General features: G+C 35.0%; 2 protein-coding genes across 2 annotated transcripts; both read right to left on the reverse strand.

Moving 5' to 3' along the window:
- Positions 1–287: 287 nt before the first annotated feature.
- On the reverse strand, positions 288–20,897 carry LOC143905084 (uncharacterized). Its single transcript, XM_077420219.1, has 9 exons — positions 19,014–20,897; positions 15,291–17,809; positions 12,656–13,500; positions 12,369–12,543; positions 11,492–12,304; positions 11,242–11,337; positions 9,776–10,880; positions 844–972; positions 288–507 (listed from the first exon to the last, which is right to left on the reverse strand). Exons 2-7 carry the CDS (start codon positions 15,358–15,360, stop codon positions 10,687–10,689), a joined length of 2,193 nt encoding a protein of 730 aa, XP_077276345.1. The 5' UTR covers positions 15,361–17,809; positions 19,014–20,897; the 3' UTR covers positions 288–507; positions 844–972; positions 9,776–10,686.
- On the reverse strand, positions 3,255–5,345 carry LOC143904929 (uncharacterized). Its single transcript, XM_077419928.1, has 3 exons — positions 5,197–5,345; positions 4,657–4,773; positions 3,255–4,339 (listed from the first exon to the last, which is right to left on the reverse strand). The coding sequence occupies exons 1-3, from the start codon at positions 5,264–5,266 to the stop codon at positions 4,149–4,151; spliced, it is 378 nt and encodes a 125-aa protein (XP_077276054.1). The 5' UTR covers positions 5,267–5,345; the 3' UTR covers positions 3,255–4,148.
- Positions 20,898–21,811: the final 914 nt, after the last annotated feature.

The following is a 21,811-nucleotide window of genomic DNA, read 5'->3' on the forward strand; positions in this document are numbered from 1 at the left end:
TTAACATTTTATAGAAAATGTTTTAAGAATCCTTAAAAAAAAAAATATATGGATGAATATTTTTAAGTAAAATTAACAACCACAGCAAATCTTTCTCAAAGACAAGCATTCAGAAGTATACAACATATACATTTATTTAAACACAGGAATTGCGTAAGAAATTCTTATCACAGTAATTGCACGGCGAGATAAACAGCGTTACGCATGATGAATTAATAATGAATTATTTCGTGCGTCTTACATTTTGGGAAAAGGTGTAATACGAAGACAGGCATGAACAAAACACATAGTTTTTACATATTTTTATTATAATCAATGGCTTTTAAAATAAAATTTTAATTTTACAGTAATAGCTGTTTTATAACTTTTCGTTGATACCACATTAGTATCAACCTTTACACAGGTCATGGGTGCATTCTCTACAATTTTTTATTACGCCAGGATTTGTATATTTACAGAAGTCGCGATAACCGCAGGTACGTATGATGAGTTTTCTGCCATTATATTCTGGAAAAAGAGAGAAGATTCATTATTATATTACAATAAGTTTCTTACTATACATGTATACATCATACATACATACAATGTTAAAGATTCCGATTTTTTATACAATTGCTTTAATTAAAATTATAGATGCGAGTTTTTGCAAGTTACTGGAAGAAAATTAGAAAATACTCGAATATTGGAAAAAATTCAAATAAGTTTTTTTATTATTATGATAGCATATATAAAAAATAGAACAAACTAAAGTCTCTACAACCTGCAACATTACCCATGTACGTTATTCTGGATATAGGATCCAATGTGTTAAAATTCATAAGATTATTTACTTTAAATACTTACCGATATTATATGATACACATATGTTATTATCCTGACTACATGACACTACTTCCCCCGAGGTTGGATGATGTTCACAGGTTGCACTGATCGCCGAATTGCAATTATAACACTTCAACCAGTCCGCCTCACCTTAAAAAAGACATAAATAAAACAATAAACTAATAAAAAGATCTTTAGAAATGACTTCATTAAAATAAAATTAGAAAAGCGATTGTTTACATTCAAATAAAATTAACTGTAACTATACGGTGAAACAAATTTTTTGATTATGTAATTATTAAAAATTAGAATTATTTAATTCTTCAATTTTTAATTTGCGTAATTTATAGCAACTGTTAATTATTATCCACATTCTCTAGAGAGAGAGAGAGAGAGAGAGAGAGAGAGAGAGAGAGAGAGAGAGAGAGAGAGAGAGAGAGAGAGAGACTAATTTCATTATATAAATAAATATAAATAAAAATACTAAGAACCTAAAATTTGAAATTGTATTAACATATAATATCAAAAATGTACAGTAGCAAAATTTCTTATAGATTAACTTTTTTAGAATTTTTTTGCTATTGTTATTTATAAAATTGTTAACAAATAAATTACCGAAAATTTACATTACGTACCTGAATGAAAAATAGAAAGTACAAGCACCAAAAATATAGTGAACACAAAGAACCGATCTTGCCCTGGCATTTTTGTTGCACCTTGATTTACCTATGTCCAATGGAGAACTGTCACAGTATACTCGTTGGCAAGGTTATTATATAAATTGTTCCACGATATTTGCTATAGAAACATAAATAACTTTTTTTATCATTATGATAAATTATCGATGATTGTATCTAAAGATATAAAATCAAGGATAGAACTCACAATAACAATAAATCAAAGTTTTTAAAACAATCAAAACAAACAAAGTTTTTAATCAACTTTAATATCTATTTACCGAATTAAGGAGGTTCGGTTGCTTCATCGGAGGGAGTAGTGGGACGCGGGGGTTCTGGCAACAGCACACTAGCGTTTGAAGTAGTGGGAGTGAAGGGGGTTGCTCTGATTGGTCGCCGCGTGTATAGTGCGTGCTGCTGTTCATGTCGTTCACGACCGTGGCAGTCTAGCAGACGAAAAATCAAGCAATTTATGCTTTAATAATTAATTTTTCTACGAAATGTGCGGTAACCTTCCCCTTTTTTTTACTCATTTATTTGTAAATTATTAAGTTACATGTGCATTTTTTTTCCTTATTATTTGCATTTTTTCTTGCACTTATTTCATTCTGAAGGTGTGCAATATGTCATTTTCCATAAGAACCTATGTTAAAAAATACAATTTTTGGAGTAGATTTTTTTCAAAACGGGACGGTGAAAAATTCCCCAAAAAATTACATAATTCTATTTTGCATTCCAGAACAACATATTAAAATTTCATGAAATTGGTTGCATTTTTTTGTAGCGACGAAACCTCCATAAGGCAACAGTCACATTGACGATACGAGATCCATACTGTCACAAAATATCTTGGAGAGCGAACATGTTGACTGAAATGTATATCTTATCTTATTTTATGAGAAATCGAATGTGATTGCAATCGAATTACTGTGAAACAATAATCTTGCAAATAGATACGTGTTAAAATAAACTTATTGTGATACGTCATAAATATTTCCACGAATAAAAAAGGCAGTCTTGCAAGAATGAACAAATTAAAAAGCGGCGGCGAAGTTACTAGTATACCGGAGATTTAATTCAATTAGGGTCGCCGCGATCGCCGAAAGTTTTGTCGGAAATTATCGTTGAAAAAGAACCTAATTCTGCTGTTTTTACACGCGATATTAATGGAAAATTACATGCGCGCCATGTACGAGGAACCATCTGCTAACATATTATGCATCATGTGGGAGTCAAGGGATAAAAGTTATAGCGATGTGTCATGTATATGAATTTATAAACAATATACACAGGAATCGCGCAAGAAATGCTCATCACAGTAATTGTACGGCGAGATAAACGGCGTTACGCGCGATGAATTAATAATAAATTATTTCTCGCGTCTTATACATTTTGACAAGAGATGTGCGAAGACAGGCATGAACAAAACACATAACTTTTAATATTTTTATTATGGTCAGTTTTCAAAATAAAATTTCAATTTTACAGTAATAGCTGTTTTGTAACTTTGCAGTTTTAAATTTAATAGGTAATATAAATAATACCACATACATGTATATAAAGTTAATAATTATACATAAGTTTTATATATTAATATTATTTGTATATTAGTTTCAAAATTCTTTACACTCAGATGATAATTGAGCATTGAATCCTTTTAGTATATTATTCGGAACGGAATAATTTTCTATTATACAACATCGTGATATTAAAAGATATGGTTGCGTAAATGGTTATTTATTTAAAACAACAGAATTCTAATTTCACATATCTTTATAATATTAAGTATTTAATTGTTTACAGTTTTTATACAAAACATATATTTTTCTTTGTCCGCTAGTCCGCTCGTGTAACAAAAGTATAGTCAAGACAAGATTGCTACAGCATCGCAGAAAAAGCATTTTATTATTAAAATAGACTGTCTTTATGCAATTTCATTGCGTAGCCAGCGGTCTAAGACTTTACAGTTAGATCTACACTTTATCATGATGCGTAAGAGAAGTGCGGCGAATGCTGGAGAGGGACATGGAACCTTGAGAATTTCCTCACTCATTGTGATTCGCGAAAGAAATAAGGTCTCGTATGCGCTCTTTCTGGCGTATCAGAACGGAATTTCCCACACTGCCGCGGCCCAGTTTTGCATAACGCAGAAATACATAGCTTCCGAAGAGAAGTTCTTAAATGTCTTACGTTGAATCGCGACAGCGCGAAAATATCACTCAGTTCTTTAGAAAGTTTGATGCTCTTTTGACATCGTTACATGATTGCTTTATCTAATTTGAATTTTGAATTTGAATTTTTCTATGTATTTATAATAGGTATATGTTTCTATGTGATAGATGTATTATACAAATTTCAATCTATATATAAATATGGGTTTTTTTCATGTTTTATAAAAATTTAATGCTTATTTATGTATAAGAAAGCAAAGGCCGAGTTGTATTAAGTAACACATTTAATAAAATTATTTTAATATTTATCTTTCGCATAACATCCAATGTAATGATTAATTTGGATTAAAATGATATAGAGCTAAAAAACTTGCTGGCTATAAAAACAAAAATACATATTTTAACAACAATGTAAAATTTTTTTTAAAAAAATTATAATATAACGAAATTAAATAATTATAAAAATAATCTATAAAATTCATTGAATAGTCCATAACAGCGTAATCAATCCTGAGGTTATCATTATGATAGTTGATACTGCATTGGTAGCAGAAGCATTACACAGATCTGTGTTGCATTCTTTACAATCTAGGATCTCGAGAGGATTTGCATGTTTACAGAAGTCGCGAAAATTGCAGGTACGTGTGAAGACTTTTATGCCAAGATAGTCTGGAAAAAAAAGTTTCACTATTATATTACAATAAATTTTTTACTACATATATATATATATATACGTATAATGTTAAAGATTCTATTGTTTTATAAAATTGCTCAGAATTAAAATTATATATATGAGTATTTCAGTATTTGCAAGTATAATTGAAAGAAAATTAAAAAAACTCGAAAATAGTGGAAAAAATTTAAATAAGTTTTTTTAATCATTATGATAGCATATAAAAAATAGAACAAACTAATGCCTTTACAACCTGCAACATTTAAGAAAAACATTACTCGATATACATTATTTTGTTATTTTAGATACTTACTGATACTATATGTTACACATGCGCCATTTAGACATGGTATTACTTCCTCCGATGTCGGCTCTTTTTCACAAGTTGCACTGATCAACGTACTGCAATGATGACACTTCAATGCCTCACCTTAAAAAAGACATAAATAAAACAACAAACTAATAAAATTATCTTTAGAAATCACTACATTAAAATAAAATTAGAAAAGCGATTGTTTACATTGAAATTACATTAACTGTAACTATACGGTGAAACAAATTTTTTGATTATGTAATTATTAGAAACTTAGGCTTTTAGTTTTTAATATTAATATTGCGTAATATATAGCAACTATTAATTATTATCCACACACACACACACACACACACATCCTCTAGAGATTAATTTTATTATATAAAAAAATTACTAAGGACCTAAAATTTTAAATTGTATTAATATATCAAAAATGTACAGTAGCAAAATTTCTTATAGATTAACTTTTTTAGAATTTTTTTGCTATTGTTATTTATAAAATTGTTAACAAATAAATTACCGAAAATTTACATTACGTACCTGAATGAAAAATAGAAAGTACAAGCACCAAAAATATAGTGAACACAAAGAACCGATCTTGCCTTTGCATTTTCGTTGCACTTTGATTTACTTATGTCCAATCGAAGACTGTCACACGGTACTCGTTGGTAAGGTTTTTATATAAGGTTCATAAATTATTCATTATATAGGTTTCACGCTACAGACTCGTATTGGTTGTAGATAATTTTTGTTATCACTGCGATAAGTTATCGATGACTGTATGAATTTACACAGATCTACAAAGGATTGGTGTTTTAGAATTAGGAGTGGTTTCTTATGTAATTTTTCGCGCTGAATCCGAATTTGGCCGTAGAATTTGCCTATTGAGTCAGGTCTCTGAGGTAATCGCACTTAAATGAGTCAAGATAAGCCATTTTGGCCTCTTTTATGGAAGTATTGCAGAGTGAGAAATTTTTCCCGCACATTTCTGTCGGGGTCATCTTAAGCTGCGTTTAGACTTGTACCGTATCACCGTATCGTATCATGATATTTTCTTATCAAAATACGGAAATGTTGGTTATAATGATACGCCAAGGCCTTATTTTCAATCCGTATTCATATCCTGTATTTTACAGATTGAAAACAAAACTTTGGCATATCATTATAACCTATATATCCGTATTTTGATAAGAAAATATCACGATACGGTGATACGATACAAATCTCGACCTGGCTTTAAAGTACTATTTTTCCCCTTCCAAATCCACTTTCGAACGCTCACAGACGATTTGTTATTGCCGAGATATTCCAGTTTGAAGTTAGGAGAATCCAAAGCATGGGAGGTAGGGTATATCATATAAAGCTGAACTAAGCTCTTAAGGTAATGATTTTTAAGAATTGGTATTATAAATCTCATATGCATACCTATTTTTATATATTATGTATATATTTTGAGCCTCGGTAGAACATTTTGTGACAAGACTTCAAATTGATGCATTTGTCTTAAAAATACAAGCTAGAGAAACGACAGGGGTCTCTCAGACCCTGGTAAGGTAATATCGGGGTGTAAAAACACGTAAGGTAACTGAGGGTTAATGCATGGTGAAGTTTCACCTTTATGTCTCGAATTTGATATTTGTATGATTCTTTTATTTTATTCACTTTATCGTTCATTTCTTGCCTCAACTTTTGAATGTTGCTCTTATATTGTGCTTGGTTTTCAGCTTTTATGTCGCTTTTTGCGACGCTCGAATCATCAGACACTTGTGATAGAGATACAGAATCGTCAGGATCGAGTTCCTCGTTATTTCGCGACGGCACAGTATTGTCATACATCCAGTGTGTGCCTTCCAGTGGATCTTTCTCCGAAGTTCTAGTATTATTTTGTAACGGTCTTGAGTTACAGTTTACAGAGACTTTATTATTTATTTGCCCTTCAGGGTCTCTTTTCGATGTGTCCACGTGCGTTTCATCTTCCTCGCTCGAGTTAATCGACACCTGCGATTCTGATATTGTGTTTACTCTGTCTGATAGATCGGCAGGTATATCTCTACTATTTATATCATTACTCTCCTGAGGTTCAATTCTGGTGCCAATTATCTACGGGAAAATAGCAATGCAATATAGGATACGCAACTCATACAAGCCATGCCAATGTGTATATGGATTTTACTTTCATATACCGCCGTTGCGCAGAGGAAACGAAATTATGAGCGAAACCCCCGGCAAGAATCAAGTTTATGGGCCTTTATACATTAGGGAAATTCAGCTTTAATTTTTTAATGCCAAATTTTATGAGTCAGCAACCTGATGCCCCTGAAAAATTGTGGATGCAGGAAAACGGGATTATTCTGTTCACCAGCTTGCTCAGGATGCAACGGCGACAACTGCTCCAATTGTTTCCCTATACGATTTTGGTAGAAAATGAACTCGAAGAAGAAATTTAAAAAAATATTTAAAATATAAAGGTTTAAACATTTAAATTTAAACATTATGTAAAGAAACAATGTAAACTATTTACCTACTTTTATATTTTGTATCACATTTATTCACTTTTGTAATGTTATTTTTTATTCTGTAAAATATTACATTTCGAATTTTATAAATTGTAATTAATAAAAACATAATTAATTATTTAAAGAACTTTTTTTTATAATTATTTTAAGTTTATAAGCAAAAAGTGCAAGCTAATACGTTTAACAAATGTTTTGTCTTAGAATTTCAATTTTTCTGAATTTTCTTGAATTTTCTATTTAAAGCGTCAATTTTTAACTCATAAACATTGTAGTGTTTTTAATTACCTACATAAAAAAAAACGTTCAAATTCGAGTAGTTTTAACCGGTTCCGAGATAAAAACCTAATTTGCTTCCACTAATATTTATCTAGAGCCGGGGCAAGTTTCCCGCGGGCGAGAAACGTATATACATATATCCGTGGATTTATTTAGTTATTTAATTTACCATCGTTTTAAAAAAGACATTTTAACGCCGATATTCTATTAAGATAGCAACATTTTACATACGTTTATCCGGATAGCGAGGTACCGGTTTGTCGTTGTAAAACGTAAGGTGCATGTATAATTGACAAGAGGTTTATTACAGCAAAACGTAAACCACGTGGAGAAACGTCTCGAGAGCAAGCGAAATGTATTTTGTTTGCCTCTAATCGCCACGAAGATGAAATATTACGCGCACGTTTTCTTCATTCCCAGACACAATATCTCGTGTTTCGTTTTCGGCCCCCGCTGAGAAACATATCTTGAGAATTTGGCCCGGAATTATCGCGGCGAGCAAAAGTAATCTTCCCGTTTTCCCACGTGTTTTCGACGCGTGACACTGATCGACTAATGGAGCAGAAATGATCGAGCATTCGATCTATATATTCCGTCGTGCTCGAACTTTCGCTTTCGAACACCATGACCTTCCTTAATACGCGAGTCACGCAATGCGAAATCTCTCGAAGTCTCGTCGATTTATTTTACCGAGAGTAATTCGTATTTTTTGCAGCATCCTTCTCTACTTCCGTGAAATCGAAATTATTAAAAAATCAACTACATTAAGATATAAGGTAAAAAAGATAAGACAGTGCACTCTTCTCTAATTTAATATTTAAAAAATTATGATGTTTCTTATCTGGCGTGCAATTTAAATAAAAGGTCTAAATTAAATTAAATTGTTAAACAAGATTTAATTAAATTTAAATTTAACATTTTTATAATATTTTATAGCGACGTTTATAAACGCCAGCTGAACATTCTTGAATATCTTCAGAATTAGCATCGTTAAAGCAGATACAAGTTTCGCGGAGAATATTCATTCTGCGCACAAAGGATGACTATCGATTTGCGCCGGACATTGTGCGGAAATCAAGGGATAAAAGTTATAACGATGTGTTATGTATATGAATTTATAAACAATATACACAGGAATCGCATAAAAAATGCTCATCACAATAATTGCACGGCGAGATAAACAGCGTTACTTACGCATGATGAATTAATAATAAATTATTTCGTGCGTCTTATATACATTTTGGCAAAAGGTGTAATACGAAGACAGGCATGAACAAAACACATAGTTTTTACATATTTTTATTATAATCAGTGGCATTCAAAATGAAATTTTAATTTTACAGTAATAGCTGTTTTACAACTTTTCGTTGATACCGCATTAGTATCAATTTTTACACAGGTCTGTGTTGCATTCTTTACAATTTTGGATTACGTTAGGATTTGTATATTTACAGAAGTCGCGATAACCGCAGCTACGTATGATGAGTTTTCTGTCATTATATTCTGGAAAAAGAAGATTCACTATTATATTACAATAAGTTTCTTACTACATGTATACATCATACATACATACAATGTTAAAGATTCCATTTTTTTTATAAAATTGCTTAGAATTAAAATTATATATACGAGTTTTTGCAAGTTACTAGAAGAAAATTAGAAAAAACTCGAATGTTGGAAAAAATTCAAATAAGTTTTTTTATTATTATGATAGCATATATATAAAAAATAGAACAAACTAAAGCCTCTATACAACCTGCAACATTACCCATGTACGTTATCTGGATATAGGATCCAATGTGTTAAAAGTCATAAGATTATTTATTTTAGATACTTACCGATATTATATGATACACATACGTTATTATCCAGACTACATGACACTACTTCCCCCGAAGTTGGCTCGTTTTCACAGGTTGCAGTGATCGCCGAATTGCAATTATAACACTTCAAAAGCGCCTCACCTTAAAAAAGACATAAATAAAACAATAAACTAATAAAAAGATCTTTAGAAATGACTTTCTATACGATGAAACAAATTTTTTGATTATGTAATTATTAGAAATTAAAATTATTTAATCCTTCAATTTTTAATATTAACATTGCGTAATCTATAGCAACTATTAATTATTATCCACACATTTTCTAGACTAATTTTATTATATAAAAAAAATACTAAGGACCTAAAATTTTAAATTGTATTAACATTTAATATCAAAAATGTACAGTAGCGAAAATTCTTACAAATTAACTTTTTAGAAAATATTTTGCTATTGTTATTTATAAAATTGTTAACAAATAAATTGCCGAAAATTTATATTACTTACCTGAGTGAAAAATAGAAAACACAACTACCAAAAATATAGTGAACACAAAGAACCGATCTTGCCCTGGCATTTTCGTTGCACCTTGATTTACCTATATCTAATCGAGAACTGTCACAGTATACTCGTTGGCAAGGTTATTATATAAATCGTTCCACGACATTTGCTTATCAGCATGAAATTTGAAACTTTAAAAGTCTGTTCATGCGCTAAATATAACTGTTCTTTTAAAACCGTATTAGTTACACTGTTACATGATTGTTGTACACGGACGGGCAACAATTCATTTTTTGAGAACAGGGGGAAACATAGAGGAACCATGGGTATAACTTCTATGTTTCCTCTTTCCTCAGGAAACGAATCGTTGTCCGCTAGTATACCATAAAAAGTTTATAGTGTTACCCAGTGCTCGCAGTGTTACCCAGTTCCTCCGACGCGTCTTTTTCAGATAAATTAAGAAAGCAACGACAGATGATGATTTTTAACAGAGTGTATGGTAGATAATTTTTGAATAGTACTGTAATAGATAATATGTATAATACAATACAAAAATATCGCAAAATTCTTATTATATGTATAACATATATATATATATACCTATAATATAATTATTATGTAATATAATAAATTATTAATTGATGTTTTTTATGGGTAGAATATGTCTTAATTGTTTAGTTTTTGTAAATAGCACTTAAGTTTCGCAAACCGTGAAAGTTTATACCACACAATAGTCCTTTTAATATTGTTGATTTTGCAGCCACAATTTAAACAAGAAATTTACCTGTTTTATTTACAAAAATTTATTTAACGTAACATGAAGATTTTGTCAGATAGTCTTGCCGGAAGAGTCTCGGTTTAAAAAAAATACATTTCACGGTAAAATGGCATCACAACGCTTCAATTAAGCTTAAAAATTAATAAGAACTCGTAAGAATGAACACAGTCATCCATGATAATATAAACCACGTCGAAGTTACCATATTAATTGATAACGCATTAGCATTATTACACTCATTTGAATTGCATTTTTTCTGGATTTCACATTCAGTACATGTGTAGTCGGAAAGAACGCAAGTACGTTCGATGGCCTCAGTATTGTTACTGTAATCTAGAAAAAAAATTATTTATTACTAACAATCTTTTTCATTTTTACTGTTACGCAGAAAGAATACGCATAACTTATAAAATACTATTAAAAAAAGATACTATAATATATATATTATATAAGAAGGCAAAATAATTTCATACACTTTTTAACATATTCAGAATGTAGAGTTACTAAAAATTTTTTTTCAGTTTACATTGAAAATTAACTCAATAAATTTTTTCATTTATAATAATAAATGGCTAAAGAGAGAAGTTAGGCCTTTTACATAACATTTTAATATTTTGATGATTTGTAAAAACATTTTTGTGAAAATTTAAGATTCAACATATTTTAAATTACATTTATTTATTTAAATACTTACGATGTTTAATTATAGCACAATTCCATTCTATTACTGCATGTGTATTTTGTTGAGGAAAAATACTTCTTCGTAGTCTATTACGACTCAGCCTAAAATCTAAAAAAACAAATTTAATAAATATTGTGTACAATGCATATTTTACATAAAATTTGTGTTAATAATAAATAAATTTGAAGCAAAGTACAAAAAAAATAATTATTTTATACAGTAGAAATTTTAATTAAAAAAAATAATAATTAACAAAACGTGCCGCTCGGCGTGCCGGACGTTGCAGGGGCAGTCGTCTGCTCCGTCGTGCCGCTCGTCGTGCCGGACGTTGCAGGGGCAGTCGTCTGCTCCGTCGTGCCGCTCGGCGTGCTGGACGTTGCAGGGGCAGTCGTCTGCTCCGTCGTGCCGCTCGTCGTGCCGGACGTTGCAGGGGCAGTCGTCTGTTCCGTCGTGCCGGACGTTGCAGGGGCAGTCGTCTGCTCCGTTGTGCCGCTTGTCGTGCCGGACGTTGCAGGGGCAGTCGTCTGCTCCGTCGTGCCGCTCGTCGTGCCGGACGTTGCAGGGGCAGTCGTCTGTTCCGTCGTGCCGGACGTTGCAGGGGCAGTCGTCTGCTCCGTCGTGCCGCTCGTCGTGCCGGACGTTGCAGGGGCAGTCGTCTGCTCCGTCGTGCCGCTCGTCGTGCCGGACGTTGCAGGGGCAGTCGTCTGCTCCGTCGTGCCGCTCGTCGTGCCGGACGTTGCAGGGGCAGTCGTCTGTTCTGTCGTGCCGCTCGGCGTGCTGGACGTTGCAGGGGCAGTCGTCTGCGTCGTGCCGCTCGTGTGCGGACGTTGCAGGGGCAGTCGTCTGCTCCGTCGTGCCGCTGTCGTGCCGGACGTTGCAGGGGCAGTCGTCTCTCGTCGTGCGTCGCTGGACGTTGCAGGGAGTCTTGCCTCGTGCGCTTCTCCGACGTTGCAGGGGCAGTCGTCTGCTCCGTCGTGCCGCTCGTCGTGCCGGACGTTGCAGGGGCAGTCGTCTGCTCCGTCGTGCCGCTCGTCGTGCGGACGTTGCAGGGGCAGTCGTCTGCTCCGTCGTGCCGCTGTCGTGCGGACGTTGCAGGGGCAGTCGTCTGCTCCGTCGTGCCGCTCGGGTGCGGACGTTGCAGGGGCAGTCGTTGCTCGTCGTGCCGCTCGTCGTGCCGGACGTTGCAGGGACAGTCGTATGATCCGTCGTGCCGCTCGTCGTGCCGGACGTTGCAGGGGCAGTCGTCTGTTCTGTCGTGCCGCTCGGCGTGCTGACGTGGCAGGGGCAGTCGTCTGCTCCGTCGTGCCGCTCGTCCTGTGCAGGACGTTGCAGGGGCACAGTTCGTCTGCTCCGTGTGCCGCTCGGCGTGGCTGAACGTTGCAGGGGCAGTCGCGTCTGCTCCGTCGTGCCGCTCGTCGTGCCGGACGTTTGCAGGGCAGTCGTCCTGGTTCCGTCGTGCCGGAGTTGTTGCAGAGGCGGTCGTCTGCTCCGTCGTGCCGCTCGTCGTGACCGCTCGTCGTGCCGGACGTTGCAGGGGCAGTCGTTTGATCCGTTCGTGCCCGCTTGTCGTGCCAGGACGTTGCAGGGGCAGTCGTCCTGCTTCCGTAGTGCCGCCTCGTCGTGCCGGACGTTGCAGGGGCACGGTCGTCTGCTCCGCTGTGCCGCTCGTCGTAACCGGTACGTTTGCGGGGCCAGTCGTCTGTTCTGTCGTGCAGCTCGGCGTGCCGGACGTTGCAGGGGCAGTCGTCTGCTCCGTCGTGCCGCTTGTCGTGCCGGACGTTGCAGGGGCAGTCGTCTGCTCCGTCGTGCCGCTCGTCGTGCCGGACGTTGCAGGGGCAGTCGTTTGCTCCGTCGTGCCGCTTGTCGTGCCAGACGTTGCAGGGGCAGTCGTCTGCTCCGTCGTGCCGCTCGTCGTGCCGGACGTTGCAGGGGCAGTCGTCTGCTCCGTCGTGCCGCTCGTCGTGCCGCTCGTCGTGCCGGACGTTGCAGGGGCAGTCGTTTGCTCCGTCGTGCCGCTCGTCGTGCCGGACGTTGCAGGGGCAGTCGTTTGCTCCGTCGTGCCGCTCGGCGTGCCGGACGTTGCAGGAGACGTCGTTTCCGTTTGCGATGCCGTTACCGTGCTCGATGACGATGGAGTGGTTGATGGCGTAGTGGTGGTCGTAGTCGTAGTGGGCGGTGGCTTACATTCCATAATCATTGAGTCTGGCAATGGTCCGTCTGCACAGGCCTTGTCTTCAAGTGAGTTGCACTGATAACATCTCAATGCATTTCCTTTGAAAAGATCGAATAACGAATTAACGAAAATACTGACTTATGTTGAAATTAAATAATATTCTTTTAATTAATTATATATACCGGGTGTTTTATTTTAATCGCCCCAGGCAAATATCTCGAAAAATATGAAAGATACGGAATAACGTTTCAGACAAAAGTTGTTTGGTGTGAAGGAGGACATAAGATGGTGTCATTGGTTTGACCTTGAGTGAACGTGCCGAGGTCATATGGAGTTCAACTTTGTTCTTTTAAATGAAACTTTTTATTTCTCATTGCATATTCTTGAAGCTTACTTAAGGTGATCCTAAAGCCGTGATCCTAGCCGGTTTTTTTAGTTTTTTTCTTAGCACTAATCTTTTAATTGGTTTTATAGAAATGCAAAATTCTTGTCTAGAATTAAAGTACGCATCAAAATCTAGGTCATGGTGGTCGAATTTATATCGAAAGCGAAAAAAAATTAATATTTTTTGTTATACGTGACGACCACCACATATAAATTCGACCACCATGACCTAGATTTTGATGCGTACTTTAATTCTAGACAAGAATTTTGCATTTCTATAAAACCAATTAAAAGATTAATGCTAAGAAAAAAACCGAAAAAACCGGCTAGAATGACGGCTTTAGGATCACCTTAAAGAGCTTTTCAAAACCCTATATTTGAGTATTTTTTTTATGATGTACTTTTTGAGTTACAAGGCTTAAAAGTTACAATCCCGCCGGCATTAGCATATTCAAGGTGTACCGGCCAATGAAGACAAGACCCAACATTGATCCGGCCAGTGAAGGCAAGACCCAAAATTTGATCCGGCCAGTGAAGGCAAGACCCAACATTGATCCGGCCAGTGAAAGCAAGACCGATTGACTCACAAGTAGGGTCACATCGAAGTCACATTGTGTATTTTTGATTTACAGCAAATGCTCAAATGTACTATCATTCTGTTGGATACATAATTGCAACCTAATAACTTTCAAGCCTTGTAATTCAAAAAGTACTTCATGAAAAATACTCAAATATAGGGTTTTGAAAAGCTCTTTAGGTAAGCTACAAAAATATGCAATGAAAAAACAAGGAGTTCCATTTAAAAAAACAAAGTTGAACTCCATATGGCCTCGGCACGTTCACTCAAAGTCAAACCAATGACACCATCTTATGTCCCCTTTCGAACCAAACAACTTTTGTCTGAAACGTTTATCCGTATCTTTCATATTTTTTGAGATATTTGCTTGGAGCGATTAAAATAAAACACCCGGTATAGCTGTTGATTATATGTTGTTGCCATTGACAGTATTGCAGTTTAGCAATAACTATTTGTTTTATTTTTTAAAATAAAATGCTGGAAACAATTGTAAAAATATATGAAAGACAACAAGCGTTATAATGGTTTCACTGTAAATGTGCTTAGTTTGTACTACAACTGTCAGAACACATCCTCATATACTAAAATAACAATGTTAATAACGAAACATGAAAGAAGCGATAATGTTTATTGAAAAATTTCTTAAATTGTATTATAACTAAGCACAAACTAACAAATACAAATAAACCATCAATACGGTGGCATAATTCACTCATTGAAGCAAATTGGTTACTTTGAGCTCGTTCAGGCTTGTTTAGTCCACCTCAAGCTTTTACATGAAATAGAAGAAATCCGATTATGCTCGTTGACATTTTTCAGTATGAAATTGGAGACGCGCGCATTTTGGCATTACAACGGTTAAAATTCTTCGTTAATTACAAAATTATTAATGCGATTGAATAAACTATGGAAATTTTATACGCATACCTGAGTAAAGAATAGAAAATACAACTGCAAGGGTGATGATCACAAAGAGGCGACCTTTTTTTGCCATCATCGATGCGTCGTGAGATACGTCGAACCAACAACTGTTGCGATACTTGAAGAAATCTGGATACACTTTTCATCGTTATCACTGATTTTCACCATTTAGTTAACTGCGATAAATGTTGCATTATCGCAAGCATCGGTTTCTCTCAATGCTATCATTTCAGCAACGCGATTAAGGTACGAAAAAATAGATTATCAGAGATTTACCATCCCCTTGTTGCAACTATGATTTCTATCGCACAGGAGAAAAACGATTTAGAAATATGTCGTTGACAAATCAATTTTTACACGTGTATAATGAAAATTAAAATCTATATATTAAATATAATATAAATAAGCACGCGCCTGTAGAGTTTTTAGTATTTAATAAATTTTGTCGTTGCGCAATTTATATTTGTATGTATAAATTTTGAAACGAAATTCAAAGATACATTCTTAGCACTTTTAAGCAGCCGTTTTCACGGGCGACTAAGCGTGACGTCGCTCGACTGGCGCGCGGGTAAACATTTTAAGTTCAGTTACGAATTATAGTTAACATTGTAAAGAGTATACACGTTACCGTAGCATCCACATTTTTTGCGCATTCAAGCGAGAAAACTGCCCGACCGTTAGGTCAGCGCAAGATGGTGTTATAAGTCACCTTGATCACCTCTTGGTACCGCAATTATAATAAAAGCCGCAGAATATACCAATCGAACAACAAGCGAGATATCGTCGATATATTATTAATTAGAAGATGTAACCAGAGTTTTTTAAAAATTCTCTATATCTTATCTGTGGCGTGCGCACAACTTAACTAACAAATTCCCGATATTATATTTTATCCGATTAAAGTTTCCATGAAAACTGCGAAATCAATTACCGCTCTATGCGCTTCTCGTAAATAAAGCTAAAACAAAAAAAATTATGTGAAAGTAAGGTATTACGTAAGACGTAAGCTATGGCGAACGCTTAATTTATCTCTCTGTCCTTCACGACGAATTCTTTGCGCGGAATCTTTCTCATTCGGAACTATTTAATTTCATTTATACACCTATTGACCGATCAATTCAAAGCATTCGTGCTTTCAACTTTTCTTAATGAAACGATCAACTTTTGTGACCGTCCAATCGATTTGCGAGAGAAAGTTCCTTTAAGGTGAATAAATCAATCGTGGATTTGATTGATCTATTATTTCGTTGGTCAGAAAAACACGAAATAAGATACTAATTAATTAAATTATAATTAAATTATTTAATTATAGATAAAAATGTAATTGAGATTTATCTCGGATTTAGAGTGACTAATAGACAAATGACTAATAGCCAAGTGATTTTGTAGATTATCGTTTATCGTTAAGACACGATGACGTCTCACAATTATTGATATCGTCAATATAGTTATTTACACAAACTTGCAACAACCGATAGAGTATCATCTTTCGAGATATTAATTTTTTTTTTGCACAAAGTAAAAATACTCCGTAAAATCGTAAAAATTTATTACAAGGAAATAATTTTCCATTAGATATATATCCTCATACAAAATATATTCTTACGGCTCTAAACATGAAAAATTACATCATCGTTTCAGTCAACAAATAGTCGACAAATATCATTAACGTGGTACGATGTAGAATTGGATTAATGCAAAAATGTCAGATTTTAAAACCAAATAGTCCATTATTTTTAATGTGTGAATATAATGTGTTCAAAGCGTTTTCCGTTTGAATTAATATATTGTTTCCAAAGTTTTTTGAACCATAAATGCTTTGTTTCTAAATGTCCCGGTTTTTACTTTCGAGAAACTGGACGATGTCCCGTTGAATAGCCTGAAGTATCGCCTCTCCGGTACAAAATTCGCTGAACCATTTTTGGACCGTGCGTTCATTAACGTTATTCTCCCGAAACACGATGCATATATTTCGTATAGTTTGAGCAGCGTACAAGTTTGAATTCATGTTACTTATATGATTGTCCGAATATCTAGTCTTTTCTCTAGAATGCACTTATTAATAAGATAATAATCATTGGTTTATATCATTTTTTTCGTAATTAATATAATCCAACATTTTGGCAACACTAGCATTTTGGATTTCAGATATTTTTGGTGCGCAGATTCGAATGTCTCAGAGATAATTATTTCGAAGCTACTTCGAACGTTATACGAGGCATGGTAAAACCAGGGAGCGATTATGTCCGTGAAAGGGGAGAACTCTGTGGGTATTCGCTAGAGCGTGAAGGTATTCGCTTCCCACGCTTAAGCCGTGGAATAACAATGATGCTCACGGATGCTTGCGCATCCTTGCCTCCGGTTGCTCGGCGTCAACGCGTTCCGCTTCGTGATTTCTTCAAATTTTGCCCCGCCGTGCTAAATCGGCTCTTTTTGATCAGGCACTAGAATGCGGAACGCGGTAATTTCTTTCTCTCCTCTCGCCTCCGCTTTTTCTTTTTCCACTGCATTGTGATCGATACTTCCTTGAAACATAAACGAGTAGCTTCATAAAAAATGTTACATATGGAAAATTCTATTTATTCAGAATTGACTTTTTCGTAGAAAAAGTATGAAATTAAAGATCCAATGTGTGTGTATTAAGCAATCTCAATAACTTTTCATATACCAAACTTATGACTGCAATCTTTCTATTAATAAACTTAGGTAGCAATACGTTTCTTATTTTATTTTCTTTTCAGTTGTTCTGCAAATTCTCGCGGAATTAATGTCAATTGAGCGTCAATATGTGCTCACATATAACATGGGTACCTACTGCATAAAATTTCATCAGCGAGATAAGAATATCTCGCTGATATCAATAAGAGCTGGATTTAGCCATCGAGTATCGTCCATATGTTCCGCAATGATGAGGAATGCAGTTGATATGACGAGCAAGTTTACGACACTAATGACGCGGCAACGCGTCAAGAAAATGTTCCGGCATTTACGGGGGATCCCGGATGGTTTCCGTGTTTCGCTAATTATTACTTTCTTCCGATAGATCAAAGTCGTTTAGATTTATGCGGCGAAAGCGTGGGGCATTTTCAATACGCTAGAGCTAATTGACGTATACCCGGACGTAAGTTTTTTACATTATATATTGCCGTAGTGCATTAATGTACTTAATCCTACCGCATCTTCCTTATCATTGTTAGCGCGAACATCCGTTTACAATATCGCGGAACGATTTATTGAAAGTTAAGATAGTCCTTGAGAAGGCAAACTTTCTTATCAATTCCTCGAAAGTGAATCTCTCTTAATATCCGTGCGATAATCACCAGAAATAAAACCTTCATCGGTTTCGAAACATCAACTGAGAATTAAGTGATGTTCTTGTCAAATGGCAAATCGTTAGAAACGCATGTAGGTACAAGCTTTAGACTCGTATCGGTCTTGAATTAAATTTTATAGTTTGTTTATAGTGGAATCAATTATTTTCTACTTTATTGAATTTATTTATTTGATAGAGCTTTATCGTCGCAACGACTCTGAATTCACAGTCGCGTTCGTGAGATTCGCGACTTACCTTCCTCGCGAGTTTCTGCCCTTTGCGATACGCAAAGATGCGCGCAGAATGTAAAGAAAAGAAGGCGCGGAGAATACGTGAGTGTGCAGACACATTCTGGGAATAGGGGGGGGGGGCATGAGGGATGACGTAAAGCTATATGCCAGTTGTACGCCACTTACCAAGTTGTCAGGATATAGAACTCCGGCGAAACGAGGACGTCTGGATCAAATCGACATCTAGGCGTATCGTGTCTCTCGAGCATCGACACCTCGATGTTCCATTGGTGCGAGTCATGCGAAAATAAATTTATAGCAAATCTAAAGATCCTACGAGAGTCTGACGGTAAATTTATCTGTCGCAAAACGTGTATACGATTACTGACAATGTGTCAATGTAATTCTCGATAGAACTGTCACGTGTTTTTTAACACAAACTTATATATGGAAAAATTATTTAAAAAAAGGTAATACACTCTGTGTGAAATGAAAAAATATAGATAAATTGTGAAATAATACTTTATTTCACAATTTATAATACGTAATCATATTATTACAATAGGAATGAAAGGGTTAATTTATGTAAGAGTTGTAATTATAAACAGAAATTTGTCAACTTCATAAGATTTTCTGATTTCGTTCCGAAATAGTCACATCGCAATAGAAAAAAATGGAATAGAAATGGAAAGAACTTCATTTTTCTGTATTTCGTTAATCCACGGAGCGGACAAACGCTGCAGGAGATAGAGCGACCAGTTCCAAACTAGTTGTGAACTAATCCCATGATCTTCTCGCGAATGTTTCGCACAACGTGATCCGTTAAATTAATATTAACCGTCCGCAGCATCGTCGTTCCGTGTAAACATTTCAAGCGTATCACGTACCGCAGAAACTTCAAATCCTCCTCCTGTTACTACGCTAATTCGAGCAATTTCCATATCAATTTTATCATTGATGGCCTGTATTTTTGGGCGTCCATATATATATATAATTTTCGTTCTTATGATATTTCATATAATACAGGAATGCACATTTCGCGTCAACGATTTCTTTCCTGAGGTAAGGAAGGAACACAGAAATTCTAGTGACTTTAATAGAAGTAACCAATAGCGTCTCTAGGCTCTTCCCCCCTTACTTCAGGAATGGAATCGTTGACGGGCAATGTACAATGAGCAAAAATTAAAAAAAAATAGTGCAAATTAGAAATTTGCACTTGGCTTTCTCATAGAGGAAGTGATGTCTTAAGATCACGGTCTTACATACAGGTCTCTCAACTCTGATGTGTGTATGTGCCAAATTTACCGAAATTTTTGTAACTCCAGAACTAATTAACCAAATCTTAACGAATTGTAAATGAAATAGGGGTAGAATTTTCCGGGGAGTATTATAGAGTGTATCGTTTTTTGTTGCCGATTTTTTGGAAACCGTTTTTTTTATTTTTCTAATTCTTGAGTAAAAAATTTGACGAAGCAAAAAGAACCTCTTGATTATTAGCAATTTTTATTAATTATATATATTCTTCAGTTTTTTTTTTCTATCCCTATTTCATATATAATTCGTTAAGATTTGGTTGATTAATTTTAGAGTTATAGAAATTTCGGTAAATTTGGCACATACATACATACATACATACATACACACACACACACACACACACACACACACACACACACACACACACACACACACACACACACACACACACACACACACACACACACACACACACACACACACACACACACACACACACACACACACACACACACACACACACACACACACACACACACACACACACACACACACACACACACACACACACACACACACACACACATACATACATACATACATACACACACACATACACACATACCGACATTTTTTAAAATAGCGATTTTTCAACGTTTTAGAACATTCTGAACACATTGGCAAAAGCAACTCAAAAAAAATTTTTTTACGAAAACAAAGCTTCCTCTATGAGGAAGCAAAATTATATACATATATAGATAAATTATATACATATATTGATATATAATTATACATATATAATTATACATTACAATTAATTATACATAAATTTATGTATACACATTATATATAAAATATACACGCTATGTATATAATAAAAGTTTTTTAAATTATTAGATGCATGTGATAATTGTATATATTGTATGTGCGAAAGATTTCATGGACAACTGTGATTTATTATTTATTTGCAAGATAAAGATCAAATTAATTCTCTTAAATTCTATGATAGTTTATCATTATCTGCTACCTTAAAGAGTTTTAAGAAATTTCCTGTGATGTGTTCATACAAGATCAGATAAAATAAGATTTGCAATGACTTATAGTTATTGATACAAGGAGAAATTATACTTACGTAATTCTTTATTCATTTTTCTACTGAAGCAAAAATTATTGATTAAACGTTGATTGTCAATCTAATAAAGTTCATTGTTCATTAAAAAAAATGAGTAAAAATAGTTTATCATCAAGGAAATTGAAGATAAGACTTTATTGCACTTGATTAACGTCTTCTGCGATTTTCCTTTACAAATTTCCTGTATGAACAAGAATATTTCATTTTTTCCATTATAAATGAACTAATAAAGCTAATAAGATTAATAAAACTTTAAAATTAATGCTTTGACGATTTGTAGAATTTGTAAAATTATCTCACAATATAATAACATAATTGATATCAGCAATATTTGTAATGCAATATACGTTCGATATTGTGCACTATATATCTTTAATTTAAATTATGCTTTGCCGTACAAAATTTTATTTTTCATAAATAGTCGCTAATAATTCTAATATTAGCATTGTTGTCACATAAGGTGATTTGTAGACGCATAATCACAACGAGATGAGATCGGTGAGCAAAGCTCGCTGAAGTCATTTATGACTATGGCATACGTGCTGGGCCGGACGAAGGTCTAGAACTAAGATCACTACAAAGATATAATTATCAT

The sequence above is a fragment of the Temnothorax americanus genome, unplaced genomic scaffold, assembly GCF_048541705.1.
Source record: "Temnothorax americanus isolate GAGA-0224 unplaced genomic scaffold, ASM4854170v1 Scaffold6, whole genome shotgun sequence".
NCBI lineage: Eukaryota > Metazoa > Arthropoda > Insecta > Hymenoptera > Formicidae > Temnothorax > Temnothorax americanus.

Coding starts and splice junctions, on each gene's coding strand:
- LOC143904929 (XM_077419928.1), bottom strand. CDS start 5,266: ATGCAAAGGCAAGATCGGTTCTTTGTGTTCACTATATTTTTGGTGCTT. Junction 4,774..5,196: donor ACTTTCTATTTTTCATTCAG/GTACGTAATGTA, acceptor GTCTTTTTTAAG/GTGAGGCATTGAAGTGTCAT. Junction 4,340..4,656: donor ATGTGTAACATATAGTATCA/GTAAGTATCTAA, acceptor TTTTTTTTCCAG/ACTATCTTGGCATAAAAGTC.
- LOC143905084 (XM_077420219.1), bottom strand. CDS start 15,360: ATGATGGCAAAAAAAGGTCGCCTCTTTGTGATCATCACCCTTGCAGTT. Junction 13,501..15,290: donor ATTTTCTATTCTTTACTCAG/GTATGCGTATAA, acceptor ATCTTTTCAAAG/GAAATGCATTGAGATGTTAT. Junction 11,338..11,491: donor AACGTCCGGCACGCCGAGCG/GCACGTTTTGTT, acceptor TTGTTTTTTTAG/ATTTTAGGCTGAGTCGTAAT.